A 20,504-nucleotide genomic window follows, 5' to 3' on the forward strand; every position below is an offset into this window, starting at 1 on the left:
TGGAGATAGGCAACCTTCCAGAAAAAGAATTCAGAATAATGATAGTGAAGATGATCCAGGACCTCGGAAAAAGAACGGAGGCAAAGGTTGAGAAGATGCAAGAAATGTTTAACAAAGACCTAGAAGAATTAAAGAACAAACAAACAGAGATGAACAATACAATAACTGAAATGAAAAATACACTAGAAGGAATCAATAGCAGAATAACTGAGGCAGAAGAACGGATAAGTGACCTGGAAGACAGAATGGTGCGATTCACTGCTGTGGACTAGAATAAAGAAAAAAGAATGAAAAGAAATGAAGACAGCCTAAGAGAACTCTGGGACAACATTAAACGCACCAACATTCGCATTATAGGGTCCCAGAAGGAGAAGAGAGAGAGAAAGGACCCAAGAAAAATATTTGAAGAGATTATAGTCGAAAACTTCCCTAACATGGGAAATGAAATAGCCATCCAATCCCAGGAAGCACAGAGTCCCAGGCAGGATAAACCCAAGGATAAAAAGCCGAGACACATAGTAATCAAATTGACAAAAAATAAAGACAAAGAAAAATTACTGAAAGCAACAAGGGAAAAACAACAAATAACATACAGGGGAACTCCCATAAGTTTAACAGCTGATTTCTCAGCAGAAACTCTACAAGCCAGAAGGAAGTGGCATGATATATTTAAAGTGATGAAAGGGAAGAACCTACAACCAAGATCACTCTAGCCACCAAGGATCTGATTCAGATTCAATGGAGAAATCAAAAGCTTTACAGACAAGCAAAAGCTAAGAGAATTCAGCACCACCAAACTAGCTCTACAACAAATGCTAAAGGAACTTCTCTAAGTGGGAAACACAAGAGAAGAAAAGGACCTACAAAAAGAAACCCATAATAATTAAGAAAATGGTAATAGGAACAAGAATGTCTTTGATGGGTTTATTGGTTGACCAGACATGGCTCAGAAAAGATCTCTGAGATTGAGGATATAACAATAGAAACTTCCAAAACTGAAAAGCAAAAAAGAAGAAGATTTAAAAAAAAATCAAACAGAACAGAACAGAATATCCAAGAACTGTGGGACAACTACAAATGATATAACATACACATAATGGGAATACCAGAAAAAGAGAGAGAAACAGAGTAACATGTGAAGCAATAATGACTGAAATTTTGCGCAAATTAATATCAGACACCCTTCAAAGATCCAGGAAGAACAGAGAACCAGGAGCTGCATAAATGCCCAAAAAACCTCTGACACCTAGGCACGTCATATCCAAACTTCAGATAATAAATAATGAAAAAATTTTCAAAAAATCAGATGAAAAAAACACCTTACCTACAGAGATACAAAGGTATCAACAGTAATTACATCTGACTTCTCTTTAGAAACTATACAAGCAAAAAGAGAGTAGAGTGAAATATTTAAAGTCTTGAGAGAAAAAAAAACAACAAGTTACAATTCTGTACCCTGCAAAATTACCCTTCAAAAGTGAAAGCATGATACTTTCTCGGCCAAACACTGAGGGAATTTGCTGGCAGTAGACCTGTCTCTCAAGCAATTTAAAAACAAGTTCTTCAGAGAAAAGAAAGATGATATAATTCAGAGAAACCAGATAATGAAAAAAAGAATGGGAGAAAGAATAAAGGTAAAACAGAAATTTTTATTTTTCTTATTCTTAATTGATCTGTTTCAGTTTGTTCAAAATAATATATATATATATAAAATGCACACACACACACAGTTGCCCCTCTGTATCCAGAGGCTCCTCATCCATGAATTCAACTAATTGTGGATCAAGAACATTTAGAAAAAAAATTCCAGAAAGTTCCAAAAAGCAAAACTTGAATTTGCTGCATGCGTGCAACTACTTACATAACATTTTCATTGTATTTACAACTATTTACATAACATTTACACTGTATTAGGTATTATAAGTAACTTATAGAAGATTTAAAGTGTACAGGAAGATAGCAGGGAGGAATAAGGATTACATTATTATTATAAGGTAACTTGTACTACCTGTGAAATAGTATAGTATTTTTTGAAAGTGGACTTGGATTAGTGGTAAATGTATATTGCAAATGATAGGGTAACCACTAAAATAAGTAATAAAAGAAGTATAATTGATATGCCAAGAAAATAGTGAAAATGGAATCATAAAAAATGCTCAATTTAAACCATAAAAGAAGGCAGAAAAGTAATAGAAGACAAATATGAACAAAAATAAAGGGCAGCAAATAGAAAACAGTAGCAAATGTATGTAAATTCATCTATATCAATAATCATTTTAAACATCAGTGGTCCAAATATACCCACTAAAAGACAGAGATTGTCAGAGTGGATCAAAAAACAAGGCCCAATATTTTGTTTACAAGAAACCTACTTTCAATATAAAGACACATATAGATTAAAAGTATAGGGATGGAGACACCATAATTCAAAAAGATACATGCACCCCAATGTTCATTGCAGCACTGTTTACAATAGCCAGGACATGGAAGCAACCTAAATGACCACCAACAGAGAAATGCATAAAGAAGATGTGGTACATATATACAATGAAATATTACTCAGCCGTAAAAAGAAATGAAACTGGGTCATTTGCAGAGACGTGGATGGACCTAGAGACTGTCATACAAAGTTAAGTAAGTCAGAAAGAGAAAAACAAATACCATATATTAATGCATATATGTGGAATCTAGAAAAATGGTATAAATGAACTTATATGCAAAGCAGAAATAGAGACACAATTTAGAGAACAAACATATGGATACCAAGAGGGGAAGGGGGTGAGATGGACTGGGAAATTGAGATTGACATATATACACTACTATGTATAAAATAGATAACTAATGAGAACAGACTGTATAGCACAGGGAACTCTACTCAATGCTCTGTGGTGACCTAAATGGGAAAGAAATCCAAGGAAGAGGATATATGTATATATGTGGCTGATTCACTTTGCTGTCCAGCAGAAACTAACACAATACAGTAAAGCAACTATACTCCAAAAAAAAAAAAAGAAAAAAGTATAGGGATGGCAAAGATATACCATATTATCACTAATCAAAAGAAAGAATAGCTATATTAATTTAGGCACAGTAGACTTCAGAACAAGAAAAGTTATCAGAGATAGAGATATTACATACTGATAAAGGAGTCAATAGTCCAAGAATAATAGTCCTTAATGTGTATGTGCCTAACAACAGAATATCAAAGTATAAAAAATGAGGCAAAAACTGATATAACTGCAAGAAGAAATAGAGTAATCTAATATCATAGTTGGAAAGTTTAACACCCTTCTACCAGAAATCAACAGATCCAGCTACAGAAAACTAGTAAGGACATAGTTGAACTCAACAGCACTATCAGTCAAGTGGATATAATTGACATGTATACACTTCTTTATCCACAACATCAGATTACACATTTTTCTCAAGCTGACATGGAACATTCACAAAAACAGACCACATTCTGGGTCTGTTTTAATCAATTTAAAAGAATAGAATCATATGATATCAGCCCTTAGAACACAGTGAAATTAAACTAGAGATCAATAACAGAAAGATGTCTGTAAAGTTTAAAAAAACTTGGAGAATAATCTACAACTTCCAAATAACACGAGTCAATGGTGCTATCTCAAAGAAAGTTTTAAAATATTTTTGAACTAAATGAAAATAAAAACACAACTTATCAAAATGTGTAGGTTGCAGCAAAAGCAGTTGTCACAGAGAAATTTCTAACATTGAATGCAAATACTAGAAAAGAAGAAAAACTGAAAATCAATCATCTAAGTTTCCACCTTAGAAAACTAGAAAAGGAAGAGCAAGTTAATTCCAAAATAAGCAGAAGAAAAGAATGAGAAAAATTAGAGCTGAAATGAGTGAAATTGAAAACAATAACAAAATATGAAGAAGACTTACATGAGGAAAACTACAAAATGCTGATGAAATATCAAAGAAGTACTAAATAATTGAGAAATATTCCATTTTCACAGATAGAAAGACTCAGTATTGCCAAGATGTAAGGTTGTCCCAACTTGATCTATAGAGTCAACTCTCCCAGTTAAAATCCCAGGAAATGGACTTCCCTGGTGGTGCAGTGGTTAAGAATCCACCTGCCAATTCAGGGGACATGGGTTTGAGCCCTGGTCGGGAAGATCCCACATACTGCGGGGCAACTAAGCCCGTGTGCCACAACTACTGAGCCTGTGCTCTAGAGCCCACGAGCCACAACTGCTGAGCCTGTGTGTCACAACTACTGAAGCCTGTGTGCCTAGAGCCCGTGCTCCACAGCAAGAGAAGCCACCGCAATAAGAAGCAACAAAGAGTAGCCCCCGCTCACCTCAACCAGAGAAAGCCCGTTTGCAGCAATGAAAACCCAATGCAGCCAAAAAAATAAGTTAAAAGAAATCCCAGGAAATTATTTTGTGAGTATTGTCAAACTGATTCTAAAATTTATAATAAGAGGCAAAAGGCCCAGAATAGCCAACTCAGTACTGAACGAGTAAAACAAAGGTGGAGAACTGACACCACCTGACTTCAAGACTTACTATAAAGCTACAGTATTCAAGACAATGTGGTATTCGTGAGAGAACAGACAAATAGATCAATGGAACAGTATACAGAGCCCTGAAGTAGACCCATATAAGTACAGTCAACTTATCTTTGACAAAGGAGCAAACAAAGACAATACAATGGAGTAAAGACAGTCGTTTCAACAAATGTTACTAGAACAACTGGAAATCCACATGCAAAAAACTGAATCTAAACACAAACCTCACACCCTTCACAAAAATTAACTCAAAATATATCATTGATCTAAATGTAAAATGCAAAACTATAAAACTCCTAGAAGATAACATATAAGAAAGGTTAGATGACCTTGGGTATGGCAATGACTTTTTAGCTATCACATCAAAGCCATGATGCATGAAAGAAATAATTGATAAGCTGCACTTCATTAAAATTAAAAACTTTTACTCCGTGAAATACAATGTCAAGGGAATGAGAAGACTAGCCAAACTGCGAGAAAGTACCTGCATAAGGCACAAATGATAAAGAACTCTTCTCCAAAATATACAAAGAACATTTAAAATTCAACTATAACCTGCTTAAAAACTGGGCAAAAGACCTTCACAGACACATCAGCAAAGAAGATATACAGATGGCAAGTAAGCATATATGAAAAGGCGTTCAACGTGTCATCAGGGAAATGCAAACTAAAATGAGATACTACTATGTACTTATCAGAATGGACAACATCCAAATAGTGCCAAAACTGTGAAGCAATAACTTTCATTCATTGTGGTGATAATGCAAGACAGTACAGTCCCTTTGGAAGGCAGTTTGCCAATTTCTTATACAACAAAGCATACCCATACCATATGATCCAGCAATTATGCTCCATGGTATTTACCCTAAGAGATTGAAAACATATCCACACGAAAACCTGCACACAGTTGTTTACAGCAGATTTATTCATAGTTACCAAAATTTGGAAACAATCAGTAGGTCCTTCAGTAGATGAATGGATAAATAAACTGAGATACATTCAAACAGTGGAATATTATTCACTACTAAAAAGAGATGAGCTACCAAGCCATGAAGGACATGAAGGGAATGTAAACGCATGTCACTAAGTGAAAGGAGCTGACATGAAAAGACCAAAAACTGTATGATTCCAACTATATGACATCCTGGAAAAAGCAAAACTAAGCAGCCAGTAAAAACTCCCCTAAACGGAAGAGCTTAGGGGAGACGGGGCAATGAATAGGTGGAGCACAGAGAATTTTTAGGGCATGAAACCATTTCGTAAGATACTACTGTGTACATGTATTGGTGAATACATGCCATTATACATTTGCAAAACACGCAGAATGTACCAAACCCTAATATAAACTATGGATTTTGGCTGATAATGATGTGTTGATATACATTCATCCACTGCCACAAATGTGCCACTCTGGTAGGGATGTTGCTAGTGGGGGAAGCTGCGTGTGTGTGCACACAAGGCTATATGGAAACTCCCTATAACTTTCACTCAATTTTTCTGTGAACCTAAAAGAGCTCTACAGAAATAAAATATATTAATAAATCATTTTTAAAAGATAATAAACAAATGCCAACTCTGAGATAACCCAGTTGTTAAAACTCTAAAAAAGAGACTTCAAAACAGCTAATTGAAACTATAAAGCACTCAGTCCAACAATTTCACAACACATTTTTTATTAAAGACATGTGCTACATTCACCAAGATAGACTGACTACAAGCTGGGCCATCAAACGACTGTAAATAAATCTGTGAATGAGATCACAGCAAGTTTACTGTAAGACAGAAATAGAATTAAATTAAACATCAATAATAATAAGCAATCTAAGAAAAACAGGTATCTAGACACTAGAAATTAGGAACTATTTTAACTGAATGTCCATAAAAAAAATGTGTATAACACATTTATGGGATGAAGCTAAAACTGTTTAAAGAGAAATGTATAGTTTTAAATGTTTAGACTGGCAAATAATGGATCTGAAAATAATGACTTTCTGCTTTGCAAGACCAGAAAAAAGATTTTCCTCTTCCAAATTTAGGATAGAGAGAACAACAATAATGGAATAGAAAAGAGGTCAGTTAAGAGAGATAATAAAAAGAGCCAAATATGATTTGTTAAAAATATCAACAAAATTTTCAAGGGCCTACTTGAACTGATTGATCTAGGAAAAAAAGAGAGAGTACAGATCATTATTATCTGGAATGAAAAGTAGTTACCACCAGTAATCTTACAGACATTAAATGTAGACAAGAAAATACTACAAGCAACTTTATGCCAACAAATTCAACAACTTACTGACCTAGAAAAATTTATTTAAATGTAAAATTTATCAAGATTGATGTTTTAAAAATCAGAAAAAAATAATTAACCTATATCTAGGAATGAAATTAAATATGTTTTAAAAGTTTCTAAAAAGCAAACTCTGACACCTGACATTTTCACTGGTGAATTCTATGCAGCATTCAAGAAAGAAACAACATCAACCATACAAAAAATTTTTCAGAAAACAGATGAGATCACTTTCTAAATCATTTTATGAGGCCAATATTACCCTAACACCAAAACTTAACAAAGACATTACAAATATAGAGCATCATATACTAATAATACCTCTCATTAATAAAGGCTCAAAATCCTAAAGATTTTTTAGCAAATCAAATCCAACACTATATAAAAAGAATAATATATCATGTCCAAGTGGGGTCTACCTAAGGAATGAAAAGTTGATTTTAAACATTTGAAAATCAATCAATAAAATTCAATATGCTAACAGAAAAGAAAATTATCTTTGCAATAAAAACATAAAAAGCATTTAACAAAATTCAATATACATTCATGATAAAAAACTTTTAGGGAACTAAGACAAGTAGTGAACATTTTCAAACTGATAAAGTTACATTGAACACTTACAACCAACATCATACTTAATAGTTGAAGACTGAATATTTATTTACATGAGAACAGAAAAACAAAAAAATAAGAATGCCTGTTTCATCACTTCCATTCAACATTTTGGTGGAGGTCCTATCCATTGTCATAGGAAAAATAAATAAAAGGTGTAAAAATAGAAAGTAGTGAAAGGTCCCTGTTTGTAGATTGCATGATTATTTGCATTTTAAAAAGACCTGAACTAACTCATTTATTAAAATGAATCTAACAAGTTTGGAGGATACAATGTTAATATTTTTAAAACCTATTGTGTTTTTATATAATAGCAACAAGATATTGAAAGGTAAAATTAAATATGATTTTATTTACTATAGCATCAAAAAAATAAAAACAACAAAATGAATAAAAGATGTCCACAATGTCTACACTGAAAACTAGGAAACATTGTGAGTGGAATTAAAGAAGATCAAAATTAATGAAAAGTCACACCACACTCAGAAAATGGAAAACTCAATGTTTGTTAAAATATCAATTCTCTTCATTTTGCTCTATCGCTTAAATGCAATCCCAATTAAAACCTTAATTTTATTTTAGGAATTGACAAGCTTATTCTAAAACTTATGCAGAGTGCAGATAACCTAAATTAAATAAAGCAATGTTTACAAAGAGTAAAAGTTGGAGCAGTTACCTCACCTGATTTCCAACATCCTATAAAATTACTGTAATCAAGATGATTTGGTATCAGTGAAAAGAGAGACAAATAAATCAATGGAATGGGATAGTTGAGAGTTCAGTAAGAGATTTACTCATATGTAGCCAACTGATTTCTAACACAGAAGCCAAGATAATCCAATGAATAAAAGGAAACATTTTTTTAATAAAAGATGCTAGATGAAGTGGATATCCTTATGTAAAAACAATCAGTGCTGACATTTACCTCATGCCATACACAAATATTAACTCAAAATGAGGCATGACCTATGTGTAAAATGTAAAACTTCAACATGTCTAATAGCAGGAGATCTTGTGATTTTGGTGTAGGTAAAGGTTTCTTAGAACACAAAAAGTATAAAACATGAAAAACAAAATTGATAAACTGAACTTTATCAAAATGAAAAGTATTCACACTTTGAAAGACATCATTAAGAAAATAAAAAGACAAGCCACATGCTGGAAAAATTATTTGCACATACCTGTCAAAGTGCATGCATGGGACTTCCCTGGTGGTGCAGTGGTTAAGAATCCGCCTGCCAATGCAGGGGACACATGTTCGAGCTCTGGTCCAGGAAGATCTCACATGCCGTGGAGCAACTAAACCTGTGTGCCACAGCTACTTAGCCTGCGCTCTAGAGCCTGTGAGCTACAACTACTGAGCCCATGTGCCACAACTACCGAAGCCCGCGCACCTAGAGCTCATGCTGCAACAAAAGAAGCCACGGCAATGAGACGCCCGTGCACTGAAACTAGAGAGCAACAAAGACCCAACGCAGCCAAAAATAAATATATTAATCAATTAATTATTTTTTAAAGTGTATGCATGATACATAAAGAACTCTTAAAATGTCATAATCAGAATATAGCAGACATTTTTTTTAATGGGCAAGACACCTCACAAAAGAAGATGGATAAATGGCCAATAAAAACCTGAAAATATGCTTATCATCATCTGCCATCAGGGAAATGCCAGTTAAAACCACAATGAAACACTAGTACATAACCACTTAGAATGGCTAAAATTTAAAGGACTGACCAGATAAAGGGTTGACAAGGATGCAGAACAAGTGGAACTCTCATTCACTGCTGGAGGGAGTGTAAAATGATTAATGTCACTTTGGAACACAATTTGACAGTTCAGTTTTTTTTTTTTTTTAATTAAGTTAAACATGCACCTGCCAAATAACTCAAGCATTCCACTTCTAGGTATAAAAATAAATGCCCACACGAAATTTATACATGATTGTTCACAAGAGCTTTATATGCAGTAGCCAAAATCTGGAAATAATCCAAATGCCTTCTAACAGAATAGGTGGATGAAGAAATTGTGGTTTATTCATACATTGGAATACTGTTCAGAAAAATAAGCAAAATAAAGATACATATGAAGACATGGATAAATCTCAAAAATGGTATGCTGACAGAAAAAAAGCCAAGCTAAAGAGTGCATTCAACACAATTCCATTTATAAAAATTCTAGAACAAATAAGCTATAGTGATAAAAAGCAAATTAGTGATTGCCTGGGATTAGGGTGGGAGAAGAGATGGATCATAAAAATGCAGGAGGACACTTCCTCTGGGTGTGATGGCAATGTTTATTTTCTTGATTATGATGTTGATTTCAGAGGTATATACATATGCCGCAACTGATTAAATGGTACACTTTTGATGTTTGCAACTTATTGTACTTCAATTATATCTTGATAAATAGAGAAAAAAGTCTCAACGACTATGACCTAAATGCATCTAGTCTGGGAAAGGTAGGTAAATGGGAAAGCTACCTGCATTCTATCACACTGTTCTATACAAAAACTATGTCTACTAGCATACAATTTTTTTTTAAGTATGTATCTTGGAAAATATATGCAGTAAAATGACACATGGACATCACAAGTCAGTAATCAAATTCTTAACAAAATATTTGAGATGGCTATTATTACTTTAAGGTAAGTTTTCAGGCCTTGAAGAACTATTGAAATAGTATAGCTTTTATAAATTATTATTCATTAATTTCTCCAAAGAAAATTGAATGCAAAAATCTCTTCTGAGAAGTTTGAAAAAATGAAAAATTTCATCAACAAGCTTTTCCACTCAAATTGCCATCATATTTCTCTTATTGCTTCAAAAGAAAGAAACAATCTGCCCAAAGATAGATAATTGTTAAAAATATAAAAGACTTGGAATAACCCACTTTAATTCATTAAAAAAGAAAAATAAGATGGAAATAGCAATGCTTTGAAAACTGAAGTTATAATGGCTACAACTTGATATTTAGTAAAAAAAATTTCCTCTTTATAAGACTCCAAAAGTAATTTTATTAATAATCAATATAGACAGTGTGGCTCGTCTTCTAATTTAGCTTTTCTTCACATTTTTGAAGTGTATTATTAAACTAGAACAAACCAAGGCTGTCGACTACGGTTGGTTGGATATTTTGTGCCTGCATGAAAATATTCATCCCCTCAGACCATGTTCCACTCACTAAGGTCCATATCCAAGTGCTACCTCTGTCTAGAAAGGGCAAATTTATCTAATTCCCACAGGGTACCTTGTAAACAAGCAGTAGCCCAGAAAGAAGCACTTCGTTTACAAGTCAGACCACTAAGGACTTGTGATATATGGATCATTGTTGCTCACTCGTATCAAAATGTATAAGAATATTTAAAAAGTCAGAGTTGTAAGATAAAAAAGAAGTTATAATAATGAAGAAAACTACATATTAGTGCATAAGTAAATTAACACATAACATATAACCATATATATAAATGAAATACTAGTATTTTAAGCACTTTATATACATAAATTCAATTTTTTATAAATACTTGAGAGAGATTATATTACTATTCCCATTTGAAGACTAAGAAATTAAAACCAGCAAAATTTATTGCACAGACAAACATAATTAAGCTAGGTACTGGCATTCAAAATCAGATTTTTCTCATTCCAGAATCAATTCTTAGATTCACTCTGCTATGCTGAAATTATATAATCTGAATTATGGGCCTATATATTCATTTTGGCATTTTCATATAAACTAACTTCATCATACTTTTTTTTTTTTTTTTGTGGTACGCGGGCCTCTCACCCCTGCGGCCTCTCCTGCCGCAGAGCACAGGCTCCAGACGCACAGGCCCAGCGGCCATGGCTCACGGGCCCAGCCGCTCCGCGGCATGTGGGATCCTCCCGGACCGGGACACGAACCCGTGTCCTCTGCATCGGCAGGCGGACTCTCAACCACTGCACCACCAGGGAAGCCCACTTCATCATACTTTTTAAAATATTTCCAGTTTTGCTTTCATCTGTTTATTGGTGAATTTTTTAAACTCTTCAGATTGCAATTCAAATATGGACATTTTTAGCATTTATTGCCATTAACATTACCATTGCATAAATGTAGGGTCATATACAGACAAAATTAGATACACTAAACAAATTTTCATCTAAAGTGGAATGATACTATTTCCAAAGAAGTAATATTTTCAGTTTTCGGATTAATAAATCACTGGTGTTTTTATGTCATCTTCATCACTACAACTGTTTATCAAACACTAAAATAATGCAAACATGGTACCATTCCTATCTCCTGCCATTTTTAGTTCGATTTTTAAACATTTAGTTGCAAAGATTCAAAAATCTAGATAGGTACTATAACACAAATCAAAATGAAAGGAAAAATATTTGAGTAAATTTTAGGGAAAGATACATTAAAAACATATTCAGATAAGATGAACTAATTTCACAAAAGGAGCCAGAAAATTTTATTCCGATTTAAAAATCTGTGTGTCTGAATCATTTACTTTCTTCATAGCATTTTATCAAGTGGAGAAGACTACATTGTTTTTAAAATTTTATATAGCCATACAATAATACACTTTAGGAAGTAAGACCTGAATTTATGTATGATGACTATTCTGATATGCGGATTAGATAAATACAAATTTTCATCCAATTCAAACATTCTTATTCTAAAGCCTTCCCAATATTTTATTAAGTAAAAATAGTTTCCCTATTTAATTGATCAAAGATAGTACAAGATAAACCTAAAAGTGAAGGTTCTGCATTTGCTTTTTCAAAACTAACTGCATTTCATATAAAATAAATGTTATATTTAAAGTTCCAGAGGTTTTCATGAAACTCCAAGATGCGAAGCAGCTTAATAAACTTATTTTTGCTACCCACTGTCATACTCACTAAAGGTTTCATTAATGAGTCTTTTAAAGATTATTTTTCTAGTGGTTTAATAGAGGTTTTCGAAATAAACAGCTGAAGTTACTTCAAGATTTAGAATATGGTTTATATATTAGAAAGTTAAGAATTAATCAAAGAGAATAATAATAATCTTTGCTTCCAGTACCTTTGTCTTTGGTTATTTACTAGATGCCTCTTGGCTAGAGGTATTTGGGTTAGCAGTGGTTGAAAACACATGGAATCAACAGATGAATGGATAAAGAAGATGTGGCACATATATACAATGGAATATTACTCAGCCATAAAAAGAAATGAAATTATTTGTAGTGAGGTGGATGGACCTAGAGTCTGTCATACAGAGTGAAGTAAGTCAGAAAGAGAAAAACAAATACTGTATGCTAACACATATATATGGAATCTAAAAAAAAAAAAAAATGGTTATGAAGAACCTAGGGGCAGGACGGGAATAAGGACTAAGGACGCAGACCTAGTAGAGAATGGACTTGAGGACATGGGGGGGGGAAGGGTAAGCTGGGACAAAGTGAGAGAGTGGCATGGACATATATAACTTACCAGGTGTAGAATCGATAGTTGGTGGGGGGCAGCCGCATGGCACAGGGAGATCAGCTTGGTACTTTGTGACTACCTCAAGGGGTGGGATGGGGAGGGTGGGAGGGAGGGAGATGCAGGAGGAAAGAGATATGGGGATGTGTGTGTATGTATGGCTGATTCACTTTGTTGTAAAGCAGAAGGTAACACACCATTGTAGGGCAGTTGTGCTCCAGTGAAGATGTAAAAAAAAGAAAACATGGAAATATTTTAAGGAAATCATCTTTATGTGTTTTAGTTGTTGATACCATAATCAGCCTCTGAAACACAGAGGAATTTATTACGTATTTTTTAATATGCAACATCAGGTTCAATTATTTATTTTGAAAAAAGAACTTACTGTGATAGTCTGTAACTATACTTGAAAACTCTAAACTGGACCCCAGTGAGCCCGAGTGTAGTATATGGGAAAGAAGGTGGAGTATAGTCTGTTTTGGTATGTGTGTTGGAGTGGAGTAAAAAATAAAAATTAAATGATATTCACCTAGAAGTAAGTTCAGGTAAAAATAGAAGTCTCAATGCTACGAAACTGTATGAAAAAAATCTAATCAACATGTACATACATCAAATATTATATTTCAGGGCCAGTAAATTTTGAGGATTAATTAATTAATATTAATTTGTATATTTTCTCTTCTATATTTCCTCTTTATATGTTCTAATCACTTATGACAAAAAAATTCTACTTTTCATTTCTGTTGTTTAACTTCCATGGGCTCTGTGAATACGTACAGCAATAGATTAAACTAATGTATGAAATGAAACCATCCACTGATATATTTCTTCCATATTACTCATTTATGTTCTAGGAAAATAAGGATTTGGATATTACAAAAATAAGTTTAGTTTGTGAAACTGATGTTCATGAAGAGTTTAATTTTAAAATAGAACTTTGTAAGCCTAAAATTTAATTTGTTTATAATATTCATTCATCTAATAAATAAATACTGATTTATCATTTGTGTGCAATCAATGCCTGATATCAGAGATCTGAGACTATATTATTATACATTGCCTGAATCAGTCTGTCATTAATTTAGTATGATATGATGTGTTAAAACATTTTGTTTAGAGTCAAAGGCTTAGGTACATACTAATGCAGAAACTCAAAAACAAATAGAATCCCAAATAATCTGAAAATGTCACAAATATTAATTATATTTAAAATTATGCCATAGATTATATAACTAAGTACAGGGACGCAATATGCTACTGACCCTCTGAATTTACATTGCTTTTTTTGAAAATACATACTGTGTGTGTGTGTGTGTGTGTGTGTGTGTGTGTGTGTGTGTGTACATCTCTATGTGTACATATCTGTGTGTGTGTATATATATAAATATACATATACACACACATTTCAACAGAATACAGAAAATCTTCCATGTAAAACTTATCTATTAATCCATAATATATTACACAGCTTTACTTTGTTACACTTTGAAAAATAAATTATTCAGAAATTATATAAAAACAATCATCTCAGTAATGACTAATATCTCAGGAGTGCATCCCTTTATGGGGTCTGGTCTGTTTGTTCTGTTAATGATTGACTAAATGAAAATTAAAGCAAGAGTTTTCAATGATTGAAGAATTAAAAGAAAGAATGTGATTATCATAACTGGCAAATTATAATTGGAAAGGAGCTTTTTACCATGACCTTCACATTATTAAAATAGTGATTTTTTAAAATTACAGGTCATCTTTTGCAGTATCTCTATTTTACCTTGGAAACATTCACAAAGAACAGAGAAAGGCAAAATATCAGACTTGTACATTTCATTAAATTAATCTCTGAAAGGAGGAAGTGAAGAAAATGTTCTTTTCTCCAAAGAAAATAATACAAAGTACTAAGAGGAAAGTCATTTGCTCTTCCCAGGAGAATAGCATGCCTGTGTTTAAATCAACCAATCTCTGTTAAAGTTTCCCAGGCGTTACAGTCACCATTGTCTACTCATTCTCTTACTGAACAATAGAAAACATCACTGCTACACCCACGGGGGAAGAAAGTAGGTCACCCTTTAGAGTTTACAACTTTGCTTTATAGCATATATTGATTGTTACTGTTAACTCAGTTCATCTGATTTAATAATATTCAGCTTAAAATAAAGTTTGATTTACCTCAAAAACTTCTTCATCCAAAATTCTTGTTCCAAAAACTGTAATTCCACTGGTGTCAACGATTGCTCTCTCACTTCTGTCAAGTGGTTTTGTGGTTTTCATCTTACAATCAACAATCATTGTCACAGTTTTCTTCTCCACGCTGATTGCTACCCGGTGCCACCTTAAAAAGCCAAGTAATTCTTTTGTAAGTTCCAAAGACGTTGCCAAACCATTATTCACAATTAAAATACAATGTATTTTAAATTATACACATAATCTGAAAGTATACAAAATGTAGGCTCATTTATTAATCAGTTAACAGGTGACTACTTACTATTAACCCAGAACAGTGCTAGGTACTCAAAAAGACACACCAGCACTGTAAGATGCACAGCAGGATTGGCTGTCTATGTTGATAAGAAAGTGACCATCCTTTGCTTCACTTTGTGTTGTAACAAAAGCTTAATCTTACCATGTCCTGATGACGGTATTTGATAGAGATTAGGGGCGGGATATGGAGTAATTAATAGTTTCTATGTACGTAAATGCTTTCTTCCAAAATGGAATTCCACTTAAAAAAATTCTGCTGGAGAGATCCCCTGAGATAGACTGTAAAAGGGTATGTCTGCTAATTGAATGAACGCTCCATCTGGAACAACTGAACGTTCTAATTGTAAGACACAATGTGCTTCTCTGTCTTTAGGCACATTTATTTCAAGTGCTTTCATTTTCTTTTTCCACTTCAATTTCAAGACAGTTATAGATCACTACTGTGGGCAGGATCCAAGACTGAGACACAATATCTCTCCTTCTTTCCAGGGTTGGCAGGAAGTGGGAACATTGAAAGAAAGCATAGTCAACGCATGTGTGGAGTGAGTCTCAATTCACTCTGAAGCTACTGCTCCAGCTAATTCAGGGCAGTGATGACAGACCTGGGGGGAGACGTGGCCAGCCCTTTGGAAACATAAATACCCTAATCATACTGTAAAATGGTGGGTTTTATTAACAGTATCTGGTGCAAACATAAACAACTAAGTGGAACGCACTTGGATTTTGCAAGCCACTCTATTTTTTTTCCAAACGAAAAGTGCTAAATTAATATTCCAGAAGTTTCTAGGACTAGATCCATAAAATAAAGTACCCAAAAAGTTGCAGGAGGCTTTCTAAAATATCTGTTTCATGTGACTTGGCACGGCTACTGATGAGGACCAAGTATATTTCCATGTACACTTAATCTTTGGTCTTTCCATAGCACTTTCAACTAGCATAGGTATCTGCTTGGTTTGACTTGAGCAAAGATTTATATGAGGAGGCACTTAATACTGTGAGAGTAAAATTTACACGTGTTTCTGCCAAGAAGCCTGTGTCTTAACTTAAACCATCTCTACTATTGTGGGTATGTGCTTTTCATTAACAGAAAATAAAAATGAATTCTTTCAATTGTTGAAAGATGATTAGGACTCTAAACTTGATATTTTTGTTGAATTAATTTAAGCTCTGATAATAATGTCATAATCATGGTATCACATATAATATTCAAAATATTATATTAACCCTAAGTTTTGGAGTCATTCTTAATTATTCTTTTTCTCTCATACTACACATTCATATCATCAGAAAATCTGTCAATCCTATATTCACAGTATACACAGAATTCACAGGCTCACAACTTTGTCCAAGTACCCATGCCTCTCACCTAGACTCCTAACTGGTCCCTGCTTCTACTCTGATGCAACCAGAGTGACAATTTAAAAAAATAAGTCAGATCAAGTTTCTGTCTTGCTAAAAACTAATACAATACTCTCAATAAAAACTGAAGTCCTTACTTTGCCTCGCCCTGTCAGTCTCTGATCTCATGTCCAAATTTTTGCTTTCTGATTCCCAGTATCCCAGCCACCGCTGCCTCCTTCTTGTTCCTTTCACATATTCTTCACTCTGCAGGGAATGCTCTCCTCTATATCCCCACATGCCCACTCTCTCACTTCCAACATGTCTTTGCTCAATGCAACTATGTCAATGAGGACTGCTCTGTCTAAAACAGTACACTCTACTTTCCTGCCCCTGATATATTTTCATTCATAGAACTATCATCACTTTTCATATGAATTATTAACAATAATGATGTAAATTACTCATGAAAGCCCAGTTTTCCCTGCACAGAGATGAAGGTTTTTCCATGGTCCTGACAATGATAATCTGAGTGTGAATCTTTTTTCCACCTGAACAGCTATTTCTTTCTTATGTCTACAACCAAATGTCATATTTCCGATAAATATTTTTTTAGTAGTCTGAATTCAGCAATAAAATACCGAGTAAATTTAATAAACATTAATTTGTCTTTAGCTGCTCCCTAAGTGATAGGCAATATTCACAACACAGAATTCAGAATTCAGCATGATTTTGAGAAGAGTGTGGTTGTTACTGGAAAGTGCGACTACCTGAGTTCAAACCCTATCTCTGCCACTTTTCAAATATATGTTACTTAAACTCCCAGTGCCTCACTTCCCTTATCTGTAAAATGGGTTTATTAATATTATTTTCTTCCAAGAGTCGTGAAAAATTAAATGAGTTGACTATGTATAAAGTGTTCAGAACAGTACATAGCACATATCGATGCTATATAAAGCTTCCTATGATTGTCAATATTAACATGATTGGTAAAGGAAGTCAAATCAGGTCATTCTTCAGCTCAAAAAGTCTACAGTGACTTTCAATTTCACTTAGAATAAAATCCAAAGTGTTTACAACCACCTACAATGTGTTATACCATTTGGCCTCCCACTGATTCTCCATCCTCATCATCCCACACTGTTTCTGCCACACTAGCATCCTTGATGTTGCTTAGACCAAATCAGCCACACCCAGAATCAGAGGTTGTGTATTTGCTTTTCCTCCATCTGGAATAGTATGCTTTTAATTATCAGCATGGCATGCACCCCTCCTCCTTCACATGTCACCTTCTTAGTGAGACTATCCCTGACCTCACTCCTTAAAACTGCACTCTCCACCATCATCCCCTATTCTCTTCACTGCTATATTTCTCTCTCTCTCTCACTTATCACCAACTGATAAACTATTTATTAGTAAGTTTTTATTGTTCATTATGTGTCTACCCAGACTGTAAACTATGTATGATTAGGTGTTTTATTGTTTTGTTCATTTCTATATCACCACTCCCTAGAAAACCTGCATCACACTTTATAAATATTTGTTGAATGATCAAATGAAAGAATTGTTTTCAACACAGCTAAAACATTGGATTATTGTGCTACTTACTTTCCATCTGCGATGTTAACAGTTCTAAAGAGGGGGTAGTCTTCTGGGGCAGGTTTCCCAGTGTGGTCTTCATACAGGAAAACAGGTGATCTCCCAACCTCCACACCAATTTGCTGAATACCATGCTCATTATATATAGATAAAAGGAAAGACTGAATTCCTTTTTTGGGTTTTACTGTAAATAATATTGAAAAATCCTCTGGAAAAGTCCCTCCTGGGAAGAAAATGCCAAAGAGTCAAAAATTCTAAATTTCCAAATGATTCCTTGATCACCTTATTCTTTTTGAGCTTACTAAGTGGCCTTAACAAGTAACCAAAGTTCAAACAGTAATAACAATACAGATTTAAAAACCAATGGAGAAGGGATTCTATTAATCTTTGTCTGAAACAATTGTTGAAGCTGTATTCAAACTTTACCACCACTCATTTAAAGCACAAGTATTATGTAAAATTGAATTCATGGTTAGGAAACAAGATCATACTGCCAGTTCAATATCAAACACACAATAAGCACTTTTAAAACACTTAAGTAGAAATTCTGGTGTAAGATTTGTATTTTCTGCCCTTATCTAATCTGTGGCCATCTATCCTCTCTTTAAAGTGGCATTGTAAGGACACAACATATGAAGGTACACTTTTAGTCATCTCTTCAAAAGCTAAAGAGTTTCTGAGCAGTTTTTCCTATCACACAATGAAGTTTCACTAATAAAAAGCTTATGTCATTGTAAGTCAGAACTTTTAGATACTTGGTTAATTTGATTCTAAATTCAAGAAGGAAATTTTTTTTTTCTTTTCCCTCTCATCATCATATCCCAAATATCCAGCATTGGGCCATATCTACATAAGTTCTTAGTAAGCATTTATTAAATAAATATATAAATTAAATGGTTACCACAAGTATATCTCAGGTAGTTAAGCAATGACTATTGTATATTTTTTATAAAAACACTGCATATAAAATTGTGGGTTCTATTTTTCAAAAATAGTTTTACATATATATCTTATTTAATCCTTTTACTACCCTGGGACAAAAGTAAAGCAGGCATTGTTATTTGAAGGATGAGATTATTTAAATTAAAAAGTTTTCCATATGCAAAACTGGTGTATATGTGCATATGTAATCAATGATATCTGGGCCAACACCAAGAGATTCCATATTCAGTCCATTCATTCCGTATTCTATTATGTATAGTAGTATAAAATAATAAAAATAAATGAATATGACTGCCATGGATTCAAATTCAAAAAACTGTAGGAGACTAGCAATTTTACTTCTAAGAATTTACAGAGGTGATAGGGATGTTTATATGTAAAGATATTTTGTTAAGTCAATTCATCAGAACACTATGAATAATGATAAAATGTTAAAATCACTTGCAATGGTTGGGACTGGATAAATAAAATACGAAACATTTATATAGTGGAAATCTATGCAGCCACTTAATGTCGTGGAAAGATGTCTTATGAAGTGGAAATTATTTAAAATGTTGTAGAAAGTAAATAAGAATATGTCACAAAAAAAACAGCCAATTAATGTTAACTATTTGGTTCTAATCTATCTATCTAGAATCTAGATAGATATCTCCAAACTAAAAAGTGTTTATTTAAAATTCTCAATTTTAATTTTTAAAATAACTTACCAATAATACAACTTCACTATATCACAAATATATCATAAAAGCCTTGCTTTCATGGCAAAAAAAAAAAAAAGATATAATATATATAGAGAGAGAGAGGAAGAGAGAGAGAGAGAGAGAAAGTTTTGTTTGATTAGATTTGTGTCACAGATATATCCAATTTTATATTCATGAAAATCAATAGAGAAAAATAATCATGTGTATAAAATTGAAAGGTAATAAAACGCATCAATTAACAAAAACACCTTTTAGCTGCTTATACTACAAATAAAAATCTAGGTAATTCAGCTTATTATTGAGGAAGCTCCACAGCAAATAAGTTTTTTCTTCAAATGAATAGCTCAAAATGTTGAGAATTACAGGACTTCTTTCCCTAAATACCTCAATTTTCAAATATCTCATATTGAAAAATGATGCTGAAATATTATGAGGTGGAGAAAACAATATCTTTTTCATTTTTGCAAAAACATTATGATATAAGATCTACATAGAGACATTTAGAAAAAGAGGAATTTCAGAAAATAGTATATTCATATAAGGCTAAATA

The 20,504-nt window shown here is 33.3% G+C and overlaps 1 protein-coding gene across 2 annotated transcripts in view; it reads right to left on the minus strand.

Annotated features, from left to right (window-relative positions):
* COL11A1 (collagen type XI alpha 1 chain) overlaps positions 1–20,504 on the minus strand; it is a 195,323-nt gene that overhangs the window by 150,243 nt on the left and 24,576 nt on the right. For both annotated transcript variants that reach the window (XM_027114503.1, XM_027114504.1), the window contains exons 3-4: positions 18,321–18,534; positions 15,063–15,225 (exon numbers count right to left, since the gene is read on the minus strand). In XM_027114503.1, the coding sequence (XP_026970304.1) occupies positions 15,063–15,225; positions 18,321–18,534 (377 nt within the window). The remainder of the gene's footprint in view (positions 1–15,062; positions 15,226–18,320; positions 18,535–20,504) is intronic.

The sequence above is a fragment of the Aethalodelphis obliquidens genome, unplaced genomic scaffold (assembly GCF_003676395.1).
Source record: "Aethalodelphis obliquidens isolate GAN/ISIS:26980383/991018 unplaced genomic scaffold, ASM367639v1 scaffold13, whole genome shotgun sequence".
NCBI classification, from domain to species: domain Eukaryota; kingdom Metazoa; phylum Chordata; class Mammalia; order Artiodactyla; family Delphinidae; genus Aethalodelphis; species Aethalodelphis obliquidens.